The 18,225-nt window shown below is 30.4% G+C and overlaps 2 protein-coding genes across 3 annotated transcripts; one reads left to right on the top strand and one right to left on the bottom strand.

Annotated features, from left to right (window-relative positions):
- Positions 1-103: 103 nt before the first annotated feature.
- IFT20 (intraflagellar transport 20) lies at positions 104-1,666 on the bottom strand. Of its 2 annotated transcripts, XM_074126744.1 has the most exons (5): positions 1,489-1,666; positions 1,230-1,411; positions 981-1,135; positions 771-846; positions 104-365 (listed from the first exon to the last, which is right to left on the bottom strand). In XM_074126744.1, the coding sequence occupies exons 2-4, from the start codon at positions 1,351-1,353 to the stop codon at positions 802-804; spliced, it is 324 nt and encodes a 107-aa protein (XP_073982845.1). In that variant the 5' UTR covers positions 1,354-1,411; positions 1,489-1,666; the 3' UTR covers positions 104-365; positions 771-801. The 2 variants fall into 2 exon arrangements, with proteins under 2 accessions (XP_073982845.1, XP_073982844.1); XM_074126743.1 differs by lacking the exon at positions 771-846 and having other exon boundaries at positions 1,489-1,655.
- Positions 1,667-1,886: 220 nt separating this feature from the next.
- Pat1 (Protein interacting with APP tail-1) lies at positions 1,887-17,866 on the top strand. The gene is made up of 12 exons (XM_074126702.1): positions 1,887-2,261; positions 2,461-2,574; positions 2,649-2,775; positions 5,317-5,443; positions 7,248-7,419; positions 8,611-8,874; positions 9,945-10,069; positions 10,227-10,366; positions 11,767-11,909; positions 11,996-12,161; positions 13,256-13,503; positions 14,563-17,866. The coding sequence occupies exons 1-11, from the start codon at positions 2,130-2,132 to the stop codon at positions 13,492-13,494; spliced, it is 1,749 nt and encodes a 582-aa protein (XP_073982803.1). The 5' UTR covers positions 1,887-2,129; the 3' UTR covers positions 13,495-13,503; positions 14,563-17,866.
- The last annotated feature ends 359 nt before the right edge of the window (positions 17,867-18,225 follow it).

Below are 18,225 nucleotides of genomic sequence, written 5' to 3'. Positions count from 1 at the left end.
TACTTGATTTAACTGACCTAGCAACCTCTTTTATCACTCTTAATAGTTGTGTTGACAGATCTTCAAGAAAAATTGACTCATTGAGAGGGTAAAAAGTAGACTGTTTAAAAATAAAATTATTTACAATATTTTATTCATAATCATCTATCCTAGTATTTATAGAAAGTACATATTTTCCAAAGTATTCAACAATAGAACAGGTTATGTGCATATTCAACATTTCCAATTTATATTAACAATTACAATTCTTAATTATTTAATAACAATCTATCCAATATTTCTAATTGTTCGCTTTCAGTTTTGATTAATGACTGATGCTGAATCCGCAATCGTTCCAGTTCTGTAGATTTTTCTAGTAGAAGTGCCTGTAGAAATATAACTAGTAATTAATCTGACTTCTGTAAAGAAAGCTTTAGTCTTAGAAAAATATGAACCATTAAAAAGCAATGAGTGATGATAAATAACAGGTGAAGCTCTACTGTAATGCAGAATTGGTCGTAACAAACAAGGTAAGAAATACACTAACTTAACTAAGTGGATAATGGCTAAAAAAGGAAAATATCAGTTAGGTATTAGATCTGGGCGATCTACCTTTAAACCAATTCCTCCTCCCTTAGTATACGGTAGAAATGTTACGAATAACATATAATTCATAATAACTTGACCCAGCAAGCTTACAATGTCTCGGAACAGAAATGATGCTACTTTGGATGAGGGAAATGAAATGACTCTCTAAACTTAAGAAAATCATTGTATTTAGTGTAACTAACCAATGAACTGGAGGATTCCTGGTCCCCAATGCTATTCAATTTCACTAGTCGTAAAGGCTATCACATCAACAAGCAACTACAATGTGTTGCACATTATTTACAAAATATAGATTTCATTTTCGAGTTAATTTTCTCTTATAATCACATTTAATTTTTTAAAAATGTATCAAGCATTTAACTTCATAAGTGCAAAATTTGTGTTTTTAAGACCTGAAGTTGTTGTTCTTGTGCATCCCTTTGTTTTGCCATTGATTTAACAAGATTTCTTGCACCAATTGCCATAATTTTTTCTCGATCAACCTCCTTTGCTAAAGAATCTATTAGTTTTATGAAGCCATTTGATATGTTTTTGAAAGCTTCTAAACCTGAAAATATAAATTTTGTTTTTTCATTAGTGAAGAGCAACTTTAAAAAATGCATTTTACGTTTTTCATTATTTTTGACAGTTACAAAACTCACTTTGTACAAACTCGTTGCATTCTTCTTTTAAAAGTGATGTCTCGTTGGCTACCTCCGGTTCTACAATACGTACTTTATTTAATTCATCGAAATGAAGACCCACTTTTGCAAGTGGGTCTGACATTTAGTCCTACTTCAATTTTCTCTACACTTCTAACTTCAATAACTCTTCTTTGTGAAGACTAAAAGTTTAGGAACAAAATTTATACAAATAATGCAAAGTCGGCAAATAATACAATTTGCTACTTATATTTAATACCTTCCAAGCAATAAATTTAGAGAGGACGTGTTTATAGAGCACTAGAAGAATTAGATAAAAAAAATATAAGTAAGCTGATAACATAAAAAGTTTAATGAAATCACATTGTGTATAATGCAATTTCATAAACGGGCAACATTGACTGGGTGGCGCACAGGTTATAGAAAATAGTCCCATTTGCTTTATTGTTTTTAAATATACATTCTCTCAAAATGTCGTATTGCGCAACGTTTTTAATAAAATAATTTTGGTTGTTTTTGCACTAACTAAATGAGGATTGTTATTATTATTTTTTAATGTAATCATATGATGTGAGCCTCTACATGCCTTCAGATCATGATTGCCTGGCAATGACCGAGATATAGTAGTCATACGTTTCTGTAGATTATATAGCAGTATTTTTGGTGAATTGTGTTTATATCTGTTTGAACTGCGGTCGAGGGAGGAGTGAAGTTTTAGTGTTTGTTTTTTTGTTTTTAATTTTAAGTTATATCTTGATTATATCAGTGTGTGCTACTATCAAAAAATGTTTTATCCAATTAAAAGTCTACCCAATAGAGCCTGCGATGATCAGTTGTGATATTGTTGCCACTTCTATAATCTGATAAGTATATTATAAGCTGTAGAAAGATCAGTTCAAAATGCAAGACACTTTAAGTTCTGTGCTGTCCCTTTATGACATTACAGTGGCAGCTGTTAGTGATTATTACAAATATTTTAATAAAGAATTAAGGATTTTGCCTGAAACCATATTGTTTGATATATACATTACGGTAAGTTTTTGATTTATGTTTAACAAGAAATTCTTTTATTTTTTAAATAAAAAATCGTATTGGACCAACCTTGAGAAAAAATATTGCCTCGTAAACTAAAAACTTCATTTATTCAATGAATTTAATTTGAAATATTTATTTATAAAAGTAAATAATCATTAAAGTATCCTGTTTTTAATCTACTTAAATTTATATTCAGTTATTTAACCAAGGCAGATTGTGTATATTGGGAATGGAATTCAGTGAATTAGATGTTTTTGCTAGAATGCTAAAAGTCACTAATAAAAGAGTAGAACTTATTAAATGTTTTCAAGTAAGTAAAATAAGTTAAGCTCACAGTTTTATGTAAAATATTCTTATGCTTTTTAAACAATTTTTTAAAAATAGGTATTGATGAAACATGGAACTGGTCTTGCTAAAGAACTTGCTAAAGGTTACGAAATAAAATGTAATTTACCAGAAAAATCTACACAATTTGTAAAGAATTCAGCCATAGATCTAGGAATAAGACTAGGTAAGTTGCTGAGATCATTGAACTAGTTAAATGTTCTGTTTACATGTTAAATGCATGATTGTCGAGTTTTCTCGTGGTATATTTTTAAACGTGTGTTATTTTTAATTTTGTCTTTTTCGTAAATCTTATTCAGAATTAAAAATAGGCATAAGGAACCATTCTGGTAATTGTTAAAAAACTTCCTTGAAAGAAATTTCAAGGATGATCCTTTAAAGTAGGCAGAATTAATATGCATAGGCTATACATATTCAGTACGGGTTTGTTCTTGAATACGCCTGTTTCATTTTAAATTTAGCACTTCCTATTTCATTTTCGCTTACAGTTTTTGAAAGGAAGTCTTACAAAATTATCAAAATTTCGAAATTGAATTTTTTAAAATGCTTGTTCCCCTTAGGTAAAAAAAAGTGTCCGAGTGTGACCATATTGAAACGGTTTTTTTAAGTTATAGCGCTTTACTCGATTAAGGTCTCAACAATTTTGTTTATTATTAAAATAAGAAGATCGATAGATGATGCGAAATGGCCAAAGAGAATAGATTTATTGAATTATTATTATTGCTCTACAACTTTGCTACATTCATAGGTTTCCTTCAACAAGAGGTTCTGGGTTTAAAGAGCTGTATGGTTTTTCATTACTCCATATATTATTTGTCCATCTTAAAACCTGTCACTTTTACTTGAAACATTTCCCACGTAAGTAGTGTCCAGCCTAAATTCTAAATTTTAAATCGATAAAGGTTATTCAGTTCGTCTTCTTGAGTTTGTTCACACTGCTTAAAATCACTTTTTTAATTTCAATTTTACCTTTTTAATTCTTGTATTTTTCACTAACTTTGGAGAGAACCATGTGAATATGGTTGAAATGGTTCCCAAAGAAAAAGCTTTACCGAAATGGTCGAATGGAGTTTGCAATTTTGGAGCTTTTTGAAATTGAATTGGGGAATAGCATTAAAAACCTTTAGAAGAGCGATAATATTTACAAAATGGGCTCTCTTTGCTTCAATTTGCGAAGAACATCCGCAAGCAATACAAGGAAGATTCGATCGCGAGAGCGAATCTTGTTCACCGTTCTACCACATCCAGACCTCTTGAATTTTAAAGTTTGTTCTTGCAATTTAAAGTTTTTTTTATTAGTCTTACAGAGACCCATGACAGAAGTAGTACCATTAGTAATGACACTTACATATTTTGACTAATTCTCATTAACATTTTCTAGCCTCCTAAAGGATGTTTTTTTAAAATATAAATTGTTAGAAAACTTACAAACCATCTAAAGAAATTATTCTTCATAGTGTATAATGAATTTAATATCTCCTCCTTCCGTTAGCTTTCTTGACACAACGCCACCTTTTGAAATACCAGGTGTTAGTTTAAATTTCAAATAATTTAAAAAAAAAGTGTAAGAGAAAATTTGCAAAAAAATAAGTAACGAATTCATATAAATGACACTCCCGTTGAAAAAAATTAAATATTACAGAGTACTCGCAGACATCTTAAAGAAAATAATAAATTTAAATTTTCTCCTACAATTGTAAGAGATCGTACAGATTTCCTATTTTAGGTTTTCATAATTATAAAGAAACGGAAATATTCGTTTTGAGCTTTAAAGGCATGTGTTTGAACAGTATAACTCAAAAACGTGAAACGCAGAATTCATTTTTGATAGTTCGTTTTTCTCCACTTAATAAAAAAAACAAAACACAAAACGTATTTCTAATATAATTTAAGATAATTCATAATGAAAGTTAAATACAGTCAATTAAAATTTTAAAATATTAACTCAAATTGGTTATTTTTTTTCGTAAACAATTGTTGTTTTAAGAGAACAATATAATTAGGGCAATAAAATCATTAGTGAATCATTATTAATGGAAATTAAGTGCGTATAATGTATGTGCCTGAATTCTATTTAAAAATATAAGACGAACACTATTTACAATCGAACATAATAACACAATAATAGGATAATGACCTTCTTCTGTATCTGATTTCTTATCTATTAGAAGGCGAATTGTGGTCACTGTTACGGAGGAAGTTTCTAAACAAAATAAATGTTCCAAAGAAAACAAAATAATATGAAAAATATATAAATTCAACAATTTAGGCAAATGTATTGTATTGAAATTTAGAGTTTTTACTACAAATGTATAAAGAGAACTCGAAAGTCCTACGAGTTTATTTTGTACAAAACTTTTTGTATTCAAAAGGAGGCACTTCTCATAGAACACCGATTTTTCCTACAAATTAAGCCTTTTAGAATAGAAACGAAGAAATTCCTCTTCTCGTAAAAAACTTTTTATTATTCAAAACATATATTGAAAATAAAATATGAAAAAAAACGAAGTTTATTAAAACTGTCCGGTAGGGCAGTTGTATAAGTTAGACTGAATATACAGAAAGGAGAAAAATTAATAGTGGCAGTAATAGGATAGTTGTGTTCTTATTATTTTTTGTATTCATACGAATTATATTTTAGTCATTGATACAAAAATAAATAAAATTTAATTAAAGATGGCAGCGATTAATTGGTTATTATTTACAGGTGGATTTCTAAGCGATGCAGGTTGGTTTGCAGAGAGTAGTAAAGTTTTACAGTGTTGTAAAAATCTTTGTCTCACATTGCCAGATGACATTCACTCTTGGAGAAAGACACTTGAATGCTGTCACAAGTATGAATATATTTGTTTATTTAATCAACAATCTGATCTAGATTATATTATTTATTTAACTACTAATAACAATGTATTGTTGTGTACAATACGACAAAGCAACCAAACACAAAGAACTGGACAGATTACATTATATCGCTCTATCTTCTTATTGAAATTGAAGATTTTTTTTTTTGTTTATTAATATTTATTTTGTTATTTCAGTTTTGTTCTCTTTATTGATTTAGAATTTATCATTATCTAAGTTCTTCTTTCTCCTCGTTAAAAGATTTATCTAGATTTTCAATGGTGAGTTTTCCTCTGATAAAAGAAAGTTTTCTGAATCCTCGTATACAAAAAAAAAAAAAAAAATGGTTTTTGGAAGTTGGTTGAGTCCATTGTCCATGGCAATTCAAAAAAACGGAGAAAAACCGCAGATGGTTTTATGTTTTGTCCGAGTAATTTGGCATTTTTATTTTTGCGCCACTAATAGGTACATCTATTTTAGAATGGAAACATTTAAATTTATAATGTGACCGTGAAAAGAATTATTTCTTGTTTTTTCATTTGTTTTCCTTGTTATTTTTTGCCAATCAGTTATCTAATGGTTTTTTTCTTTAATCAGTGACTGCCTTGAACAAATCTTTTTTGCAATAGCCTTAAAACTTTTGACTTCCCACTTTTAATGGTTATTAGAAGTTAAAATACACCGAAATATGACTTATTTGTTCGATATTTGTTAATTTTCCATACATATCTCTTATAGTAGTATTTATGTTAAATTAATTTTATTTTTAATATAACAAACGTAGTATAGATTTTGTAGGGAGTGGAGGAGTTGTAGGGAAGTAAATACGAAGTAATCTAACTAATATCTTCTGATTTAGAAGAATATAAATATGTATTAAATGAACATTAAAGATATGCTCTTAAACATAGCTTAGGCGAACGTATTTTACTGCATTTTGTATTAGAAATTGTAATCTTGTAATTTCTAACCTCTACTTGCCTTTAAAGTTGTAGAGGATGTTTATGTTTATCGGTGAATTGATTTTTAATATCAAGGGAACATTAATTTTAAAAAAAATTATGGTCCCATTCCCAACTATTTATGATTTTATAATTTATAAAACTTTCCTCATTAAAAGTATACATAAGTCGTGAAGAGTAAATTCAATATTTTCATAATATTGTAAAAATTTAGGGGATAAGGTAATAAGCGTCTTTAGGTTTCCCGAGCATAAAAAAAATCAAGTTCTCGTTTTTTGGGGGGTTCTCTAGAAAGTGACCGTTATAAACATGTTTTCAATTTAGATTCATAATATTTTCCTAGAGAATTCATTTTAGGCCCTATTAGGGAATAGATGATAGCTTCTCTCTGAAGAGCTACTTTAGGGTGTGGGTCTTAGACTGCCATAATGATTAAATATATATAATGTTCGTAGTTAGAAGAAAATGACATCACAGAATTTTCTGAATGGTTGCTTTAATTTTCCGCGATTTTTGGGGAAATTTTATTTTAGAGGGCTTTAGTTGTTGATTTGTTGGATACGATTTTCTAAATCCAAATTGGTCGAGAAGTTTAGTTTTGTGTTCTACAGCTGCCTATGTAATCGCATTAGTTTCAGTTTTTCAAATAATTTTGGAAGTATGCTTGTTAATCTAAAGATGAAGGTATTGTGTTCTGCTTTTCAAACTTTTATCAACGGCGTTCTCCCAGTACTTGGGGGAGATCTCCAATACTTACTGAATCCGTGGGAAATAATTTTGTTAAATGTATAATTTCTATGGTTATATTCTTATGGTGCTAATATTTGTCTTCTAGGTTACTGTATGCTGAAGTAGTTTATTCAAATTTTGAATCTGCCACACTGACCAAGAAATTAGCTGAAGAGACTGTTGAAAAAATCAAATCCTATGGTGATAAATTAATTTGTTTAGCTGGACTGTATACCCAGTTTTCCTTGTACTCCTTCTACATGAGTGATTATAATGAGGTATAGTATTGGAGAGTCATTGAAAATAAATAACGATATGATTGTTGGAATTTAAACTGGCCACAAGTTTTGTCACAAAGATGTACGTAATTAAATGTTAACTACAAATAAATGTTACCTATATTTTATTACGTGAAGGCGCTGCGGGATAATTCGTTGGCTTGGAGCCCTATTTTGAGGTTTCCAAGTGCTTTGCGGTCATTAAATTATGGGTGCAGAGGAGGTCTCAGGAGTGGTGGTTGGCCACCACCGGACAGAGACAAGCGAAGGAGTTCATTAGGGGCTATTCGTCAAAGCTAACTACAGCCTTAATCCGTCAAGGCTGTGTGGTTATTAGGATAATTGTAGGCCTATTAACTGGGCCACTGCAGGCTCAGAAAACACATGCATCGTATGGACCGGCACTGCTCGTGTTGTGTCAGTGTGAAGGGCTTGTCTGGCTAAGGATGTTACTTCTAGGGGAGGAAAAACCAAGGCCTGAGAGCTTTACCGCAGGAGACGCTCTCCAGAATTAAGGGTCTGATTAGAGTCTGGAGGGCGAGCTCTAGAGTAAAGGGAGCCATAATAGATCCATGGGGTCGCGGTGCCGTAGGCCTTAAGGCCGCCTGCTAAAATCTATCTGTCTATCAAACTATACTTTTTTTAAAACAGTATTCTCAGTATATGTGTTTTCAGTAATTAAGCTAAATTTAGGGAAGAAATTTATAAATTTTTCATTTTCATTTCAATTTTTACAAAACAAAATAATAAATCAGCAAATTTTATTAATAAATACAATTTTAAATTATAAGATAGCTATTCCTTTTAAATATTACATGAAATTTTATACCGGCCTCCTGGCTGATAATAAGCAATAGTGACGAATGTTTTTTGTAGGAATAGTAACATTCTTTAAAACTTACTAGTAAATTAACATCTAATCAAGAAGTGTAGTAAGTAACAGAGACAATAAAAATAGAAGACAAATACTCTACTGCCAAGTGATGAATTAATGTATGATGATAGCCAAAAATTCGGATATGGTCAGGGCAAGAGAAAAAAAGAAGCTTTCTACCTTCAGAGAGTAGCAACGATAATAAATATTTTATTTGTTAAACGATACAAGAAGTCGCAAGTATTGTGACAGAACTTATGGTTAGACTAGGTATAGTGTGTTTTGTACTTTTATTCTAATCTTATTTTCTTTTTAAGGCATATAACTGGAGTGTGAAATCAATTAGAGAATTACGACCGTACGTTTGTAAGCGAATGACCGTTGAAGCGCTTAGCCAAGCATCCAAATCGTGTGTTGTAAAACGAGAATTTTCCAAAGCCGTAGCGCTAGTCAGGCAAGCCGTCTTTCTTGCACGTGAATTTTTTGGTATTAAACATCCTAAATATGCAGACACACTATTAGATTATGGTTTTTATCTATTAAATTCGGATTCAATGAAAGATAGTGTAACAGTATATGAGGTATGTATTTATATTAGCTTTTTTTTTGTCTTATTTTATATTTAAAGCATAGAGTTCTAATTCGGTAAGTGCATATACTGAAACAATTACTACGACATTATTCAAATTAAAACATCAAAAAGTGCATTGTTGTTATGAAAAGTTGTACATTTGATTTGGCAGTTAGTGGTGTGGTTATAACTCGATGTTGGAACCAAAAGAATTCATACTAAGTACAGATTGCTAATGAGTAAATCTTGAAAAATGACAAAATTATTCATTATTCTGAATTTCCTATTTAAATTATAAAAGATAATTGAAGTTTTCATTTGAATCACATTCTTGTAAAAGTACTTTTGACGCACATTCATCAGCTCAAATCGATTCAAGTTTAGATAAATTCAAATTAGATTAGTTAAAATATCTAATACTTCTTCTGTATCAAGGCAGTGCCGGGGGTTGACGTCACCCAATAGGTCCGCTGGAACCGTCTCGTTTTAGGCCTGCGCTCTGAAGCACTGCAAACAGCAGAATTTTGCAAGAATTTTTACGGTAGAAGCGTTTGGACAAGTTTTTACCTTTCCTATCTTAGTCCTTTGAAGAATCCTCTCACTTTTGATGGTTTCCTTGCTGAAACGGAGATTTATTCTACATTTATAAACTCTCTTTCAGAGTTCCTGGCGATCTTGTGTACAACCTAGCCCCTAACTATTGTCTTTAAATCATTCCTGTAGTGGACTAGTTGTTTTTTTAGTCCTTGTGCGTTTACCATTCTAACAAATATGCCGCTCCTAACATCTAGTTTGTATGATTATATCTTTACAAATAAAGCAACTCTTAAAGATTGGTCATCAGAATATTAAGCAACATTACAAAGTCCCTTGAAAGTCTCTCTCTGTGATTAATGCAGGTAAAAAAAAACTGACGATTGAAAAGCCAATAAAAAAAGCTCTGTTGTTGAAGTCCTTACTTCACTAAACTGAAAAACATTTGAAGTATATGCATTTGCCGAAGATCTGGGTTAAATTCCTTTAATTCTAAATGATTTTTAGTTGATAGTTTGAGTAATATTTTCCGACTTTTCTTTTTAGCAAGCGTTGAAATTAAAAATAGAAATTTATGGCCAACTAAATCTTCATGTTGCGGTAACTCATGAAGACCTTGCTTATGCCTTATATGTACATGAATATAGTTCTGGACGATTCACAGCGGCCAGGTAAAGGCAAAAAATAAAGAATTATTAAAATTCTCTTATGTATTTATATTTCATACTTGTATGTTCTTTCTCATCAGTTTCGTTTTCATGAAATTTAGATCATGAAATACAAAAATCTTTTAGTATTAAATATAATTTCTTTTTTCTGTTTTTAAAGGCAACATGCAGAAGATGCTATCAATTCAATGTTAGTTTTACTTCCTAAAGAACATCTAATGCTAGCTTCAGCACAGCGAGTGAAAGCGTTGATATTAGAAGAAATAGCACTTGACCGGATGTCCAATTTGTCAGAAACACGTAAGTTAGATGATACAAAGAATGTCGAGGTTGCCGGTTCTTGATAAAACACGAGTATTCTTTTATCTTATTACGACTCTCTATGTCACTGAGAGACATTACAGACCGATATTCCATTCTATTTATATCTATATCATGTGAGTAATGCTTACTAATATGTAAAATAAGGATTCAAGATAGGCGAGGAATCGGTCAAATAAAAAACAACTCGTCTTTTTGGCCGAAACGTTTCGACAAATATATTGTCCTCTTCAGGGCGTGGCTATGCGGGTTGGTTGAGTTACAGAAACTGACCGATTTCTCGCCAATCTTGAATCCTTATTTTAATAATTTACGGTCACGAAGCCTATATATTGTTACTAATATGCTTAACACTAAGTTTACCCAATGCAAATCCTTGAAAAATTGGCCTCATTGCGCTAACACAATTTATCTATATTATTGTACAATATTATTATTATTTCATTACAAATAGGTAATTCATTGACAGGTTTATTTCACCTTGACAACTTCACAAATACAGTAATTTACTTTTCCTTAACCAACAGTAAATATTTCTATTTACTGATGAATTAATAGAACGTTTGGCCGTTGTTACACTATACGTCCTAATAGCATAATCTTCCGCCTTTCTTATCACTCAACAACCACGCACGACTCTGCTTTTCCAGTTCCTGAAGGATGACACTAGTGGTATTCATAACGGTCGGATCAGTTGTCTGCTTTTATGAAAATATCCTAGCAGAGGATGACTACACTTTCTCAGAATTTGTTGATTTAAGTTTAGGCGCATGGACTTTTTCATTAGACTGCGAACTGAACTTTAAGGTCAACCTTGAATTGCATAACTCCTTAACTCACTGTTGACTGGCCTAAAACGAAATACACGATACTAATTCTAAAACATCCGAGTATCGGGTTATTGCACGGATGTTGATTTGCATGCAAATTGTTTGTGTAAATGATTAAAATACATAAATTTTAAGTTACTTTTACCAAATTGTTTGTTTTGAATAGTTTTTATGGAACTTGTGTGCCCACTTAAGGTTTTCTTTCACCTTATATAGATATTATCATTATTTCTTCTTCGAGTCTGCTCAGTTCTCGGTTGCTATTTGCTATATCTGCAGGAGTCTTCTGCAAGAGAGTGTTTGAGAATAAAAGACATTAGTAATCGTAATTATAAGTGTTAGGGCATGGCACTCCGCAGTATTTTCAAAAATCTTGGCATAAAAAACTACTTAAATTGCTTTTCTTGGATGAATCTTAACTTACTAGTTAACTTCAGCTTAACTAATAATAACAAGAAAGTAATTAGTTCAAGCTTAAATGCTCGCTAAAAAATTAAATTTTAACTTAAACAAGTGAATATATTTATGTATTTATTTGTTGTCTTTTAGAAAGCAAACTACTCTTTGAAGCTGAAAAACTGCATAAAAATGCTTTACGATTAGCTTGGATTTCATTTGGTGAAAATAACGTACAGACTGCTAAACATTATGGAAATCTAGGTAGACTTTATCAGAGTATGAAAAGATATAAGGTAGTTACAAACAATTGTTGGATATTACAGGCACTTTTTACAAATGTTATATTTATTTATTAATTTTGTTTGTTTCTTTTAAACAGGAAGCCGAACGAATGCATTTAAAAGCAATTGAAATAAAAGAAAAACTTCTAGGGCAAGATGATTACGAAGTTGGCTTAAGTGTAGGTCATTTAGCGAGCTTATACAATTACCACATGAAAGAATATAGAAAAGCTGAAAGCCTTTATTTTAGATCTATTAATATAAGTAAGTATATGGTTTAAATTATTATTTTTATTTGATTTTTTATCTTCATTAAGTAGATCGATTGCTATCGATACATAATCGTAGGTGACTCTTAACAGATCTAATTAGTTTTTCTTAACTATTTCATTTGCCATGTTCAAAATTTGGTTATTTATTTGCAAATTATATAATACCAAAATACATCGCCCGTTTCATAGGAGTGTATCAATTTTCAGTTGCTGCGTTTTTATCAATTTTACACCAGAATAGTGAAAAGAATAAGACATTCCTAGCCCAATCTGCTAGTTTTCTAAGAGACCGCAGACACTTCGACCTTTCCTTACTTTGAAGGTCAAAATCTCGAAAGACATATGGGTACTCACTTTTTCAGAAACAGATTGCAATGTACAATGTTTTGATTTAAAAAAAAAAAATTAGCTTACAAAAATTACACGGTTATTGTGTATCTTCTGTTCTGATTGGTTTGATATTAATATGTTCTTAGCAGCCTTATTATAAATATTCAAAATTGTTTTTGTTCTTTCTCAACTTAATGATCTTTATTAAGCATTCTTAAAGTCTATCGAATAATGAGAATAACGTTCAGCTCGGAATTTCGTTTAGACATCATATACATGAAATGGTGCTCATCCCATTTATCAATTCATCCCCTCTCTTAGATTAAATAAAATCTCTCATTTAAATAAAGTTTTCTGGAAAAAATGTTTAAATAAAAGTAATAGATTCACATGTGTGTAATGCAAGTAAACAGTTAAAAGAAAATCTTTGGAAACTTTCGGAAAAATGAGAAAAATTGTTCAAAACTGAAAAGCCTATTTTGTAAAATGTCACTTTCGGTTAAAAAATATTTAATTAATATTAATGTTATTTCAGGTCAATGCGGAAGATCTATTTATTTTGAGAGATATTTCCGATTAGGTATTTTCTCTAAAAGTTAAATTGACGGACCGATTTTTGCAATTATTGTAGCAAAAATTTGAACTTACTACCATCTGTCGTCTTTGAGTTTTGTTGACTTCTAAACAGAGTCACCCAGGCCAAATTTGTGTTACTTAATGTATTATTAATTTTTTTTTTTTTTTTTTTTTGAACAGGTTTGAAATTGTTCAGTGAAACGTATTCAGGATTAGAATATGATTACCGTGGTTTGGTGCATGTTTATGATTCTTTAGGAGAAATTGAAAATAAAGACGATTATTTGCATATAATTGCGCGATGGAAATTATTGAGGCAAGAACATGAATTGAGAGCCACAGCTCCACTATCTCTGACTAAAGCTCCGTCCTCCTTGCAAGCTCTACAGCAAATGTTTGTTAATGTTGCTGTACATTGAACTGTATAGGTAAGTACTCAAAATTTAAAAGATCTCATTTTATTGGAAATTGGGCCTTAATTTTAAAATCTATTTTCAAATAAAAACAATAACAACATTAAATCCAGAATTGAGCTACCTTAGATTCACTGATGTCCGTAAAAAATTGTAACATTAACCTTATAAAAGGGAACAACATTAACTCCTTCACTTTGTAATCCATTTGCAACCGAGCGATCCAAATCTAGTCACAGTCCAAACAGTCTGTAATGAGATAATTGAGTAATTTCTACTCTATCTCTAAAAAAAAAAACAACACTGAGGTCAGGTATGAGCGTTATTTTATAGAGGTGTATCCTGAAAACACAATGTCCAGGACACAGATCCCAACAGACCTCTTGAGTGTTATAGACTGTAATAGACACAATCTACCAGCCCTTCTGCATTTTCGATTGCAGACAACACGTAAGGATTTATTTTGTTAAGTCTTCTATTCTTGCAGCTAGGCATACTTCTGTGAAAGACACGAGAATAACTGGTTCGGGACAAGTAAAGGAAAGAGAGAGGCGCCTAATAGATCAACTTTCCTAACCTCTCAGATTCCCAAACACTTTATATTACGTGGCACCCAGACTAGTATATCATCCTTGCTATAATTAACTTATGCCAGTCTCCTGGAACATTCCATCATCAAGTTCGAGTGCTTTCACTCGATAATCTGACCATATACAGACCCTTTTAGAAGCTGAGTTCCATAGTGGTTCATACAAAACAATGAATAGCCCAGACCTAAGACTGGAATCAGCCCATTCACCAAGAGAGACTGAAAAGTGTTCTCCCATCTCAAAGTAGATCGCTGCTACCATTCTAGAACTATCTAACACTGAAAATAATTATCAGGGAACTCACCAGACGGTCCTGTCGTTGACCAGTCCTTGCTTGAAGGCAGCCTAACGTTGTGGGAATAATAAAACAAAAGCAATCACCTTTGACACTCTGTAACCTGTGACAATTTGCCTCATATTACCATAGCCTCATAGGAATTGTTTGAGTATTTCTCAATAGATTTTATGTTTTACTTTGTTTCAGATAATCTGTCTTTCAATATAGAAAAAAGAAAATATTTGTGAGCAATATCAAATTTTTTGAAAAGTGATAAAAACCATCTTTTAAAAAATAAGAATTTTTATATGTATAAACAAAGGTATTTTAAGTTGAAAAATGTTTAAATAATTTGCCTTCTTGTTCTTTTTTAATGATAACAATGCACAAAGAGGTGGTTTTAGAAAAAAACAACATATTTTATCGTGCTAAAAATAATTGTTTTACTTCTCATTTTCTAAAATGAAATCTTTTTTACAAAAATAACATTATATAGTATATTTGAAAGATGAAAAAAAAATACTAAAAACAAAAAAAAAGAAGAAAAATATTTGCATTTTTCCCTCAATTAAATAATTGTATTTATCCAAATATTTTATCGCATCATTAAGAATATTTTGTACTTTTTTAAGCATTCATATTTTTGGTAATTGTGACTTAAGAGGTTTGTTTAAAAAGTTCATGAATTTTTTTTTGGTTTCTTAAAATTACTATTATTTCTTCGGGCTTAGTGATCCCCTCAAAAGTTGTCTCCAACCTGATGATGGTGCTGTAAGCAGTTCTGGCTTTCTCTGGAATCGCTTTCAGTTCTCTCTGTGGTATTTCTTTTTTGGCTAGAAAATGGAGATAAATTTTGGTGAATAGGGTGGCTTTGGAAAAACCATGTGTTTTTTGCGAACTCCCTTTTGCAACTAGCTGGTGCGTTTCTCATGATAAAGCAGCAACAATTTTTTAAAAAAAAAAAACACACAGCAAAAATTGCAGGGAGAACTGAAAACGTTTCTGGATTGTTAACATCAATGGAAACTTGATTAGGACTAGTTTAATCGTTACCAGAGGAAACTGTTTAGTAAGCGATAACTACCAAGTAAGAAAAGCTTTTTAATAATAATGCTACCAATTTTAGTAAAAGTAAATTTCTCCAAAATTGTGAATAGAGATCGCGTAATAGAACAATATTGCCTGAATCCAAACTAGCTTGGTTCCTTACTAGTAATCTTCCGGTAAATCTTTTGGTCATGGATCTTAGATAGAATATTCCCATCATGATGTGCATGAACCTGACCATTCATTAAATATGTTTAGTAGGTAAATAATGGGGCGACTTATTCCCTACTCCGTTCCAGAAATATCTTTTTAGAATTTTTACCTTTCAACTTAATCTCAGTGAAGTTTCCCGAGTGATTGGTAACAGCTAACAAATAGTTTTTGTAATAAATGAGTGAAAAATCCTTTCGGCACTTTAGTTCAGTGGAAAGGTAAATGGTGTTTACTTTTAAGGGGGGGATATTGGAATCCAGGAAATGTTTGATCTTTAAACACAATTACCATTTTTTTTTTTTAAAGGAAAATATTTTTATTGATATATTAATTATTACGAGCTAATTTCGTTTGCATTTTGCTAGAATTATTTTTTCTCAGAAAACAAATCGAGGCAATAGGCAATAATTATTAAGATGAGGCTAGTCATTTTTTTTTGTTTTTTCCAACACGATATAGAATTTTATTTCAACTATTATGAAAAATAAAACTTATATATATTATTATTATTTTGTAAAAAAGAAAAACAGATTGCGCACAACTCAGTATTAAATGATTTTTCTTGTACTCCCTGCTTTTGCTATTACTAATTTTCCAATTAGATTATATGTTAAGTATTGTTTATTTCAAAAGTAATAAATCAAGAACATTGTATAACTTTTTTCTTTTGGCATTTATTACTTATTTTAGCTCAGGGTTGACGATTTTTTTTTTGTTCAGTATTTATTTTATATGTAAAAAATGTTTTTTTTTTTAAATATCGCCAATTTGTTTAACATATTTCAAAATTGCATTTTATGATTTTTAAAACTTCTATTAAATGATCTGGTTGCTTTAATTATTATTATTATTTATTAATTCTTTTAAAGATTTACTCCATACATAATATTCGAGATCTGTTCCTAAGACTTTAAAGTTCTGGAGAATAAATTAAGCATATATTTAGATTTTCCGATTTCGGGTTACCTTTTTTTTATTATTAGAGTTCTCTAAAGTAATGCTTTTGGCAACATTCTTACTAAAAATCTCCTCTATTTTTATTTGTTTAAAACTATTTTTAATAATTATAAATTGGAACAGATAGATTGTTATGTGAGGTGTATTCTAAATAGCACGTTTATTATTTTCGTGTGATTGTGTGTTTTTAAAATTGTATTCTTTTCTAATAAAATTAAGGAGTAATGTTAGTAAAACAAATATATATTCAATGAATTTTACAATTTTAAAACGCGTTTTTTTTATCTTTATATGAATAATATATTTTAATTTAATGAGACTGGATTGTATTTTAAATGTTAAATATTTAAAAATATTAATAAATAAGGCTCCCAGCGAATATTGCACATACAGTGTTCCCCATATTGTGTCCGTTTTCCTCCAGCTAATACGTAGAACAATTTCAATTATTTGCCTTAAAATCTAATTTTGCATCATGGCTTCCATTTTTTTTGGTCCAAATAAGGTTACTGTATTGATGAATAACAGCTTGAATCCTCCGTTGCTGGAAAGTGTCCCTAAAGATATTTTGCCCCCAGTGTGCTTTTGTTTGTTCATTTTGACCGGTATCCGGTTTCTCATTCACCTTTCAGAGATTTGATGCGACAAGTTTTTGTGTAGAATATTCAGACTTCCGCTTCATATACGTTTCTTTCTCAATCTTCACCAAATTTATGGAGATATAAAATATTCAAATAGCGGGTAGTTCATACTTTAGGGAATCCATAATGCATATAATTATACACTGCCGAGTCATCTTTGTATTGTAAGGCGTATGGCGATACCAATTCAAACCGATTATGGTTTATGTCTAATATGGTTCCTGTTTGTATTACTTCTCTAGGCATACAATTAAAAGAAAAGGCCGGAAGTAACTAACCAGCTAGCCTGTGCATAATGGGGAATACTGTATTGTATATTGTTTTGTTTGTCTGTTTTTAGTTATTTTTTTACTGATCTAGATTCTCGATAATTTCAGATCTGTATATGTTTTTCTTATTACAATTTTATATTTTATTATATTATTCTTTCTCTCTTTTAATTGTTTACTAGGAATTAATAAAGAAATCTGTTTATTCCATCCTGTTTATACATTTATTTGTAAAAGAATAAAAAATATTAAATTCTTTTAATTGTAAATAAAGTCCTATTTGTACAGTTAAAGCTACCTAGTTTATAAGTACAAAGTAAAACAAAAAAAAAGTTCACAACAGCCTCTGTTTATATAAATATATATTGTTTTTATAACAATCAATTTGTGATTTTTTTCATTTAACTTATTAACCCTTTCACATTATTAATTTAAAAAAAAAAATAAAAATAATACACATTTATAAATAAATGCCCCAATGTGTCTTTTTTAAAAAAAATAAAAAGTAGTACCAAAAAATGCTGTAAGAGAGCGGTAAAAAACGGAAAAAATAAATAATTAGTTCCAAAAAATGATGTCAGAGAGCGATAAAAAACAATATTAAATTAAAATTAGTTCAAAAAAAAGATGTTAGAGAGCGGTAAAAACACAAAAAATCTAATTAGTTTCAAAAAAATCCGTTAGAGAGTGCCACTTAACAGACGTATTCAGTTCAGTAGTTCACATATTTGCCACCAGGTAGC

This window comes from Rhodnius prolixus, unplaced genomic scaffold (genome assembly GCF_049639745.1).
Source record: "Rhodnius prolixus isolate KJV_2025 unplaced genomic scaffold, Rpr scaffold_3, whole genome shotgun sequence".
In the NCBI taxonomy this organism is placed as follows: domain Eukaryota; kingdom Metazoa; phylum Arthropoda; class Insecta; order Hemiptera; family Reduviidae; genus Rhodnius; species Rhodnius prolixus.
The sequence above is the reverse complement of the archived record's forward strand: the minus strand, read 5'-3'. Positions and strand labels throughout refer to the sequence as shown.

Coding starts and splice junctions, on each gene's coding strand:
- Pat1 (XM_074126702.1), top strand. CDS start 2,130: ATGCAAGACACTTTAAGTTCTGTGCTGTCCCTTTATGACATTACAGTG. Junction 7,420..8,610: donor ACATGAGTGATTATAATGAG/GTATAGTATTGG, acceptor TTTCTTTTTAAG/GCATATAACTGGAGTGTGAA. Junction 12,162..13,255: donor TTTTAGATCTATTAATATAA/GTAAGTATATGG, acceptor TTTTTTGAACAG/GTTTGAAATTGTTCAGTGAA.
- IFT20 (XM_074126743.1), bottom strand. CDS start 1,353: ATGTCAGACCCACTTGCAAAAGTGGGTCTTCATTTCGATGAATTAAAT. Junction 1,136..1,229: donor ATGCAACGAGTTTGTACAAA/GTGAGTTTTGTA, acceptor TTATATTTTCAG/GTTTAGAAGCTTTCAAAAAC. Junction 366..980: donor CACAAGAACAACAACTTCAG/GTCTTAAAAACA, acceptor ATATTTCTACAG/GCACTTCTACTAGAAAAATC.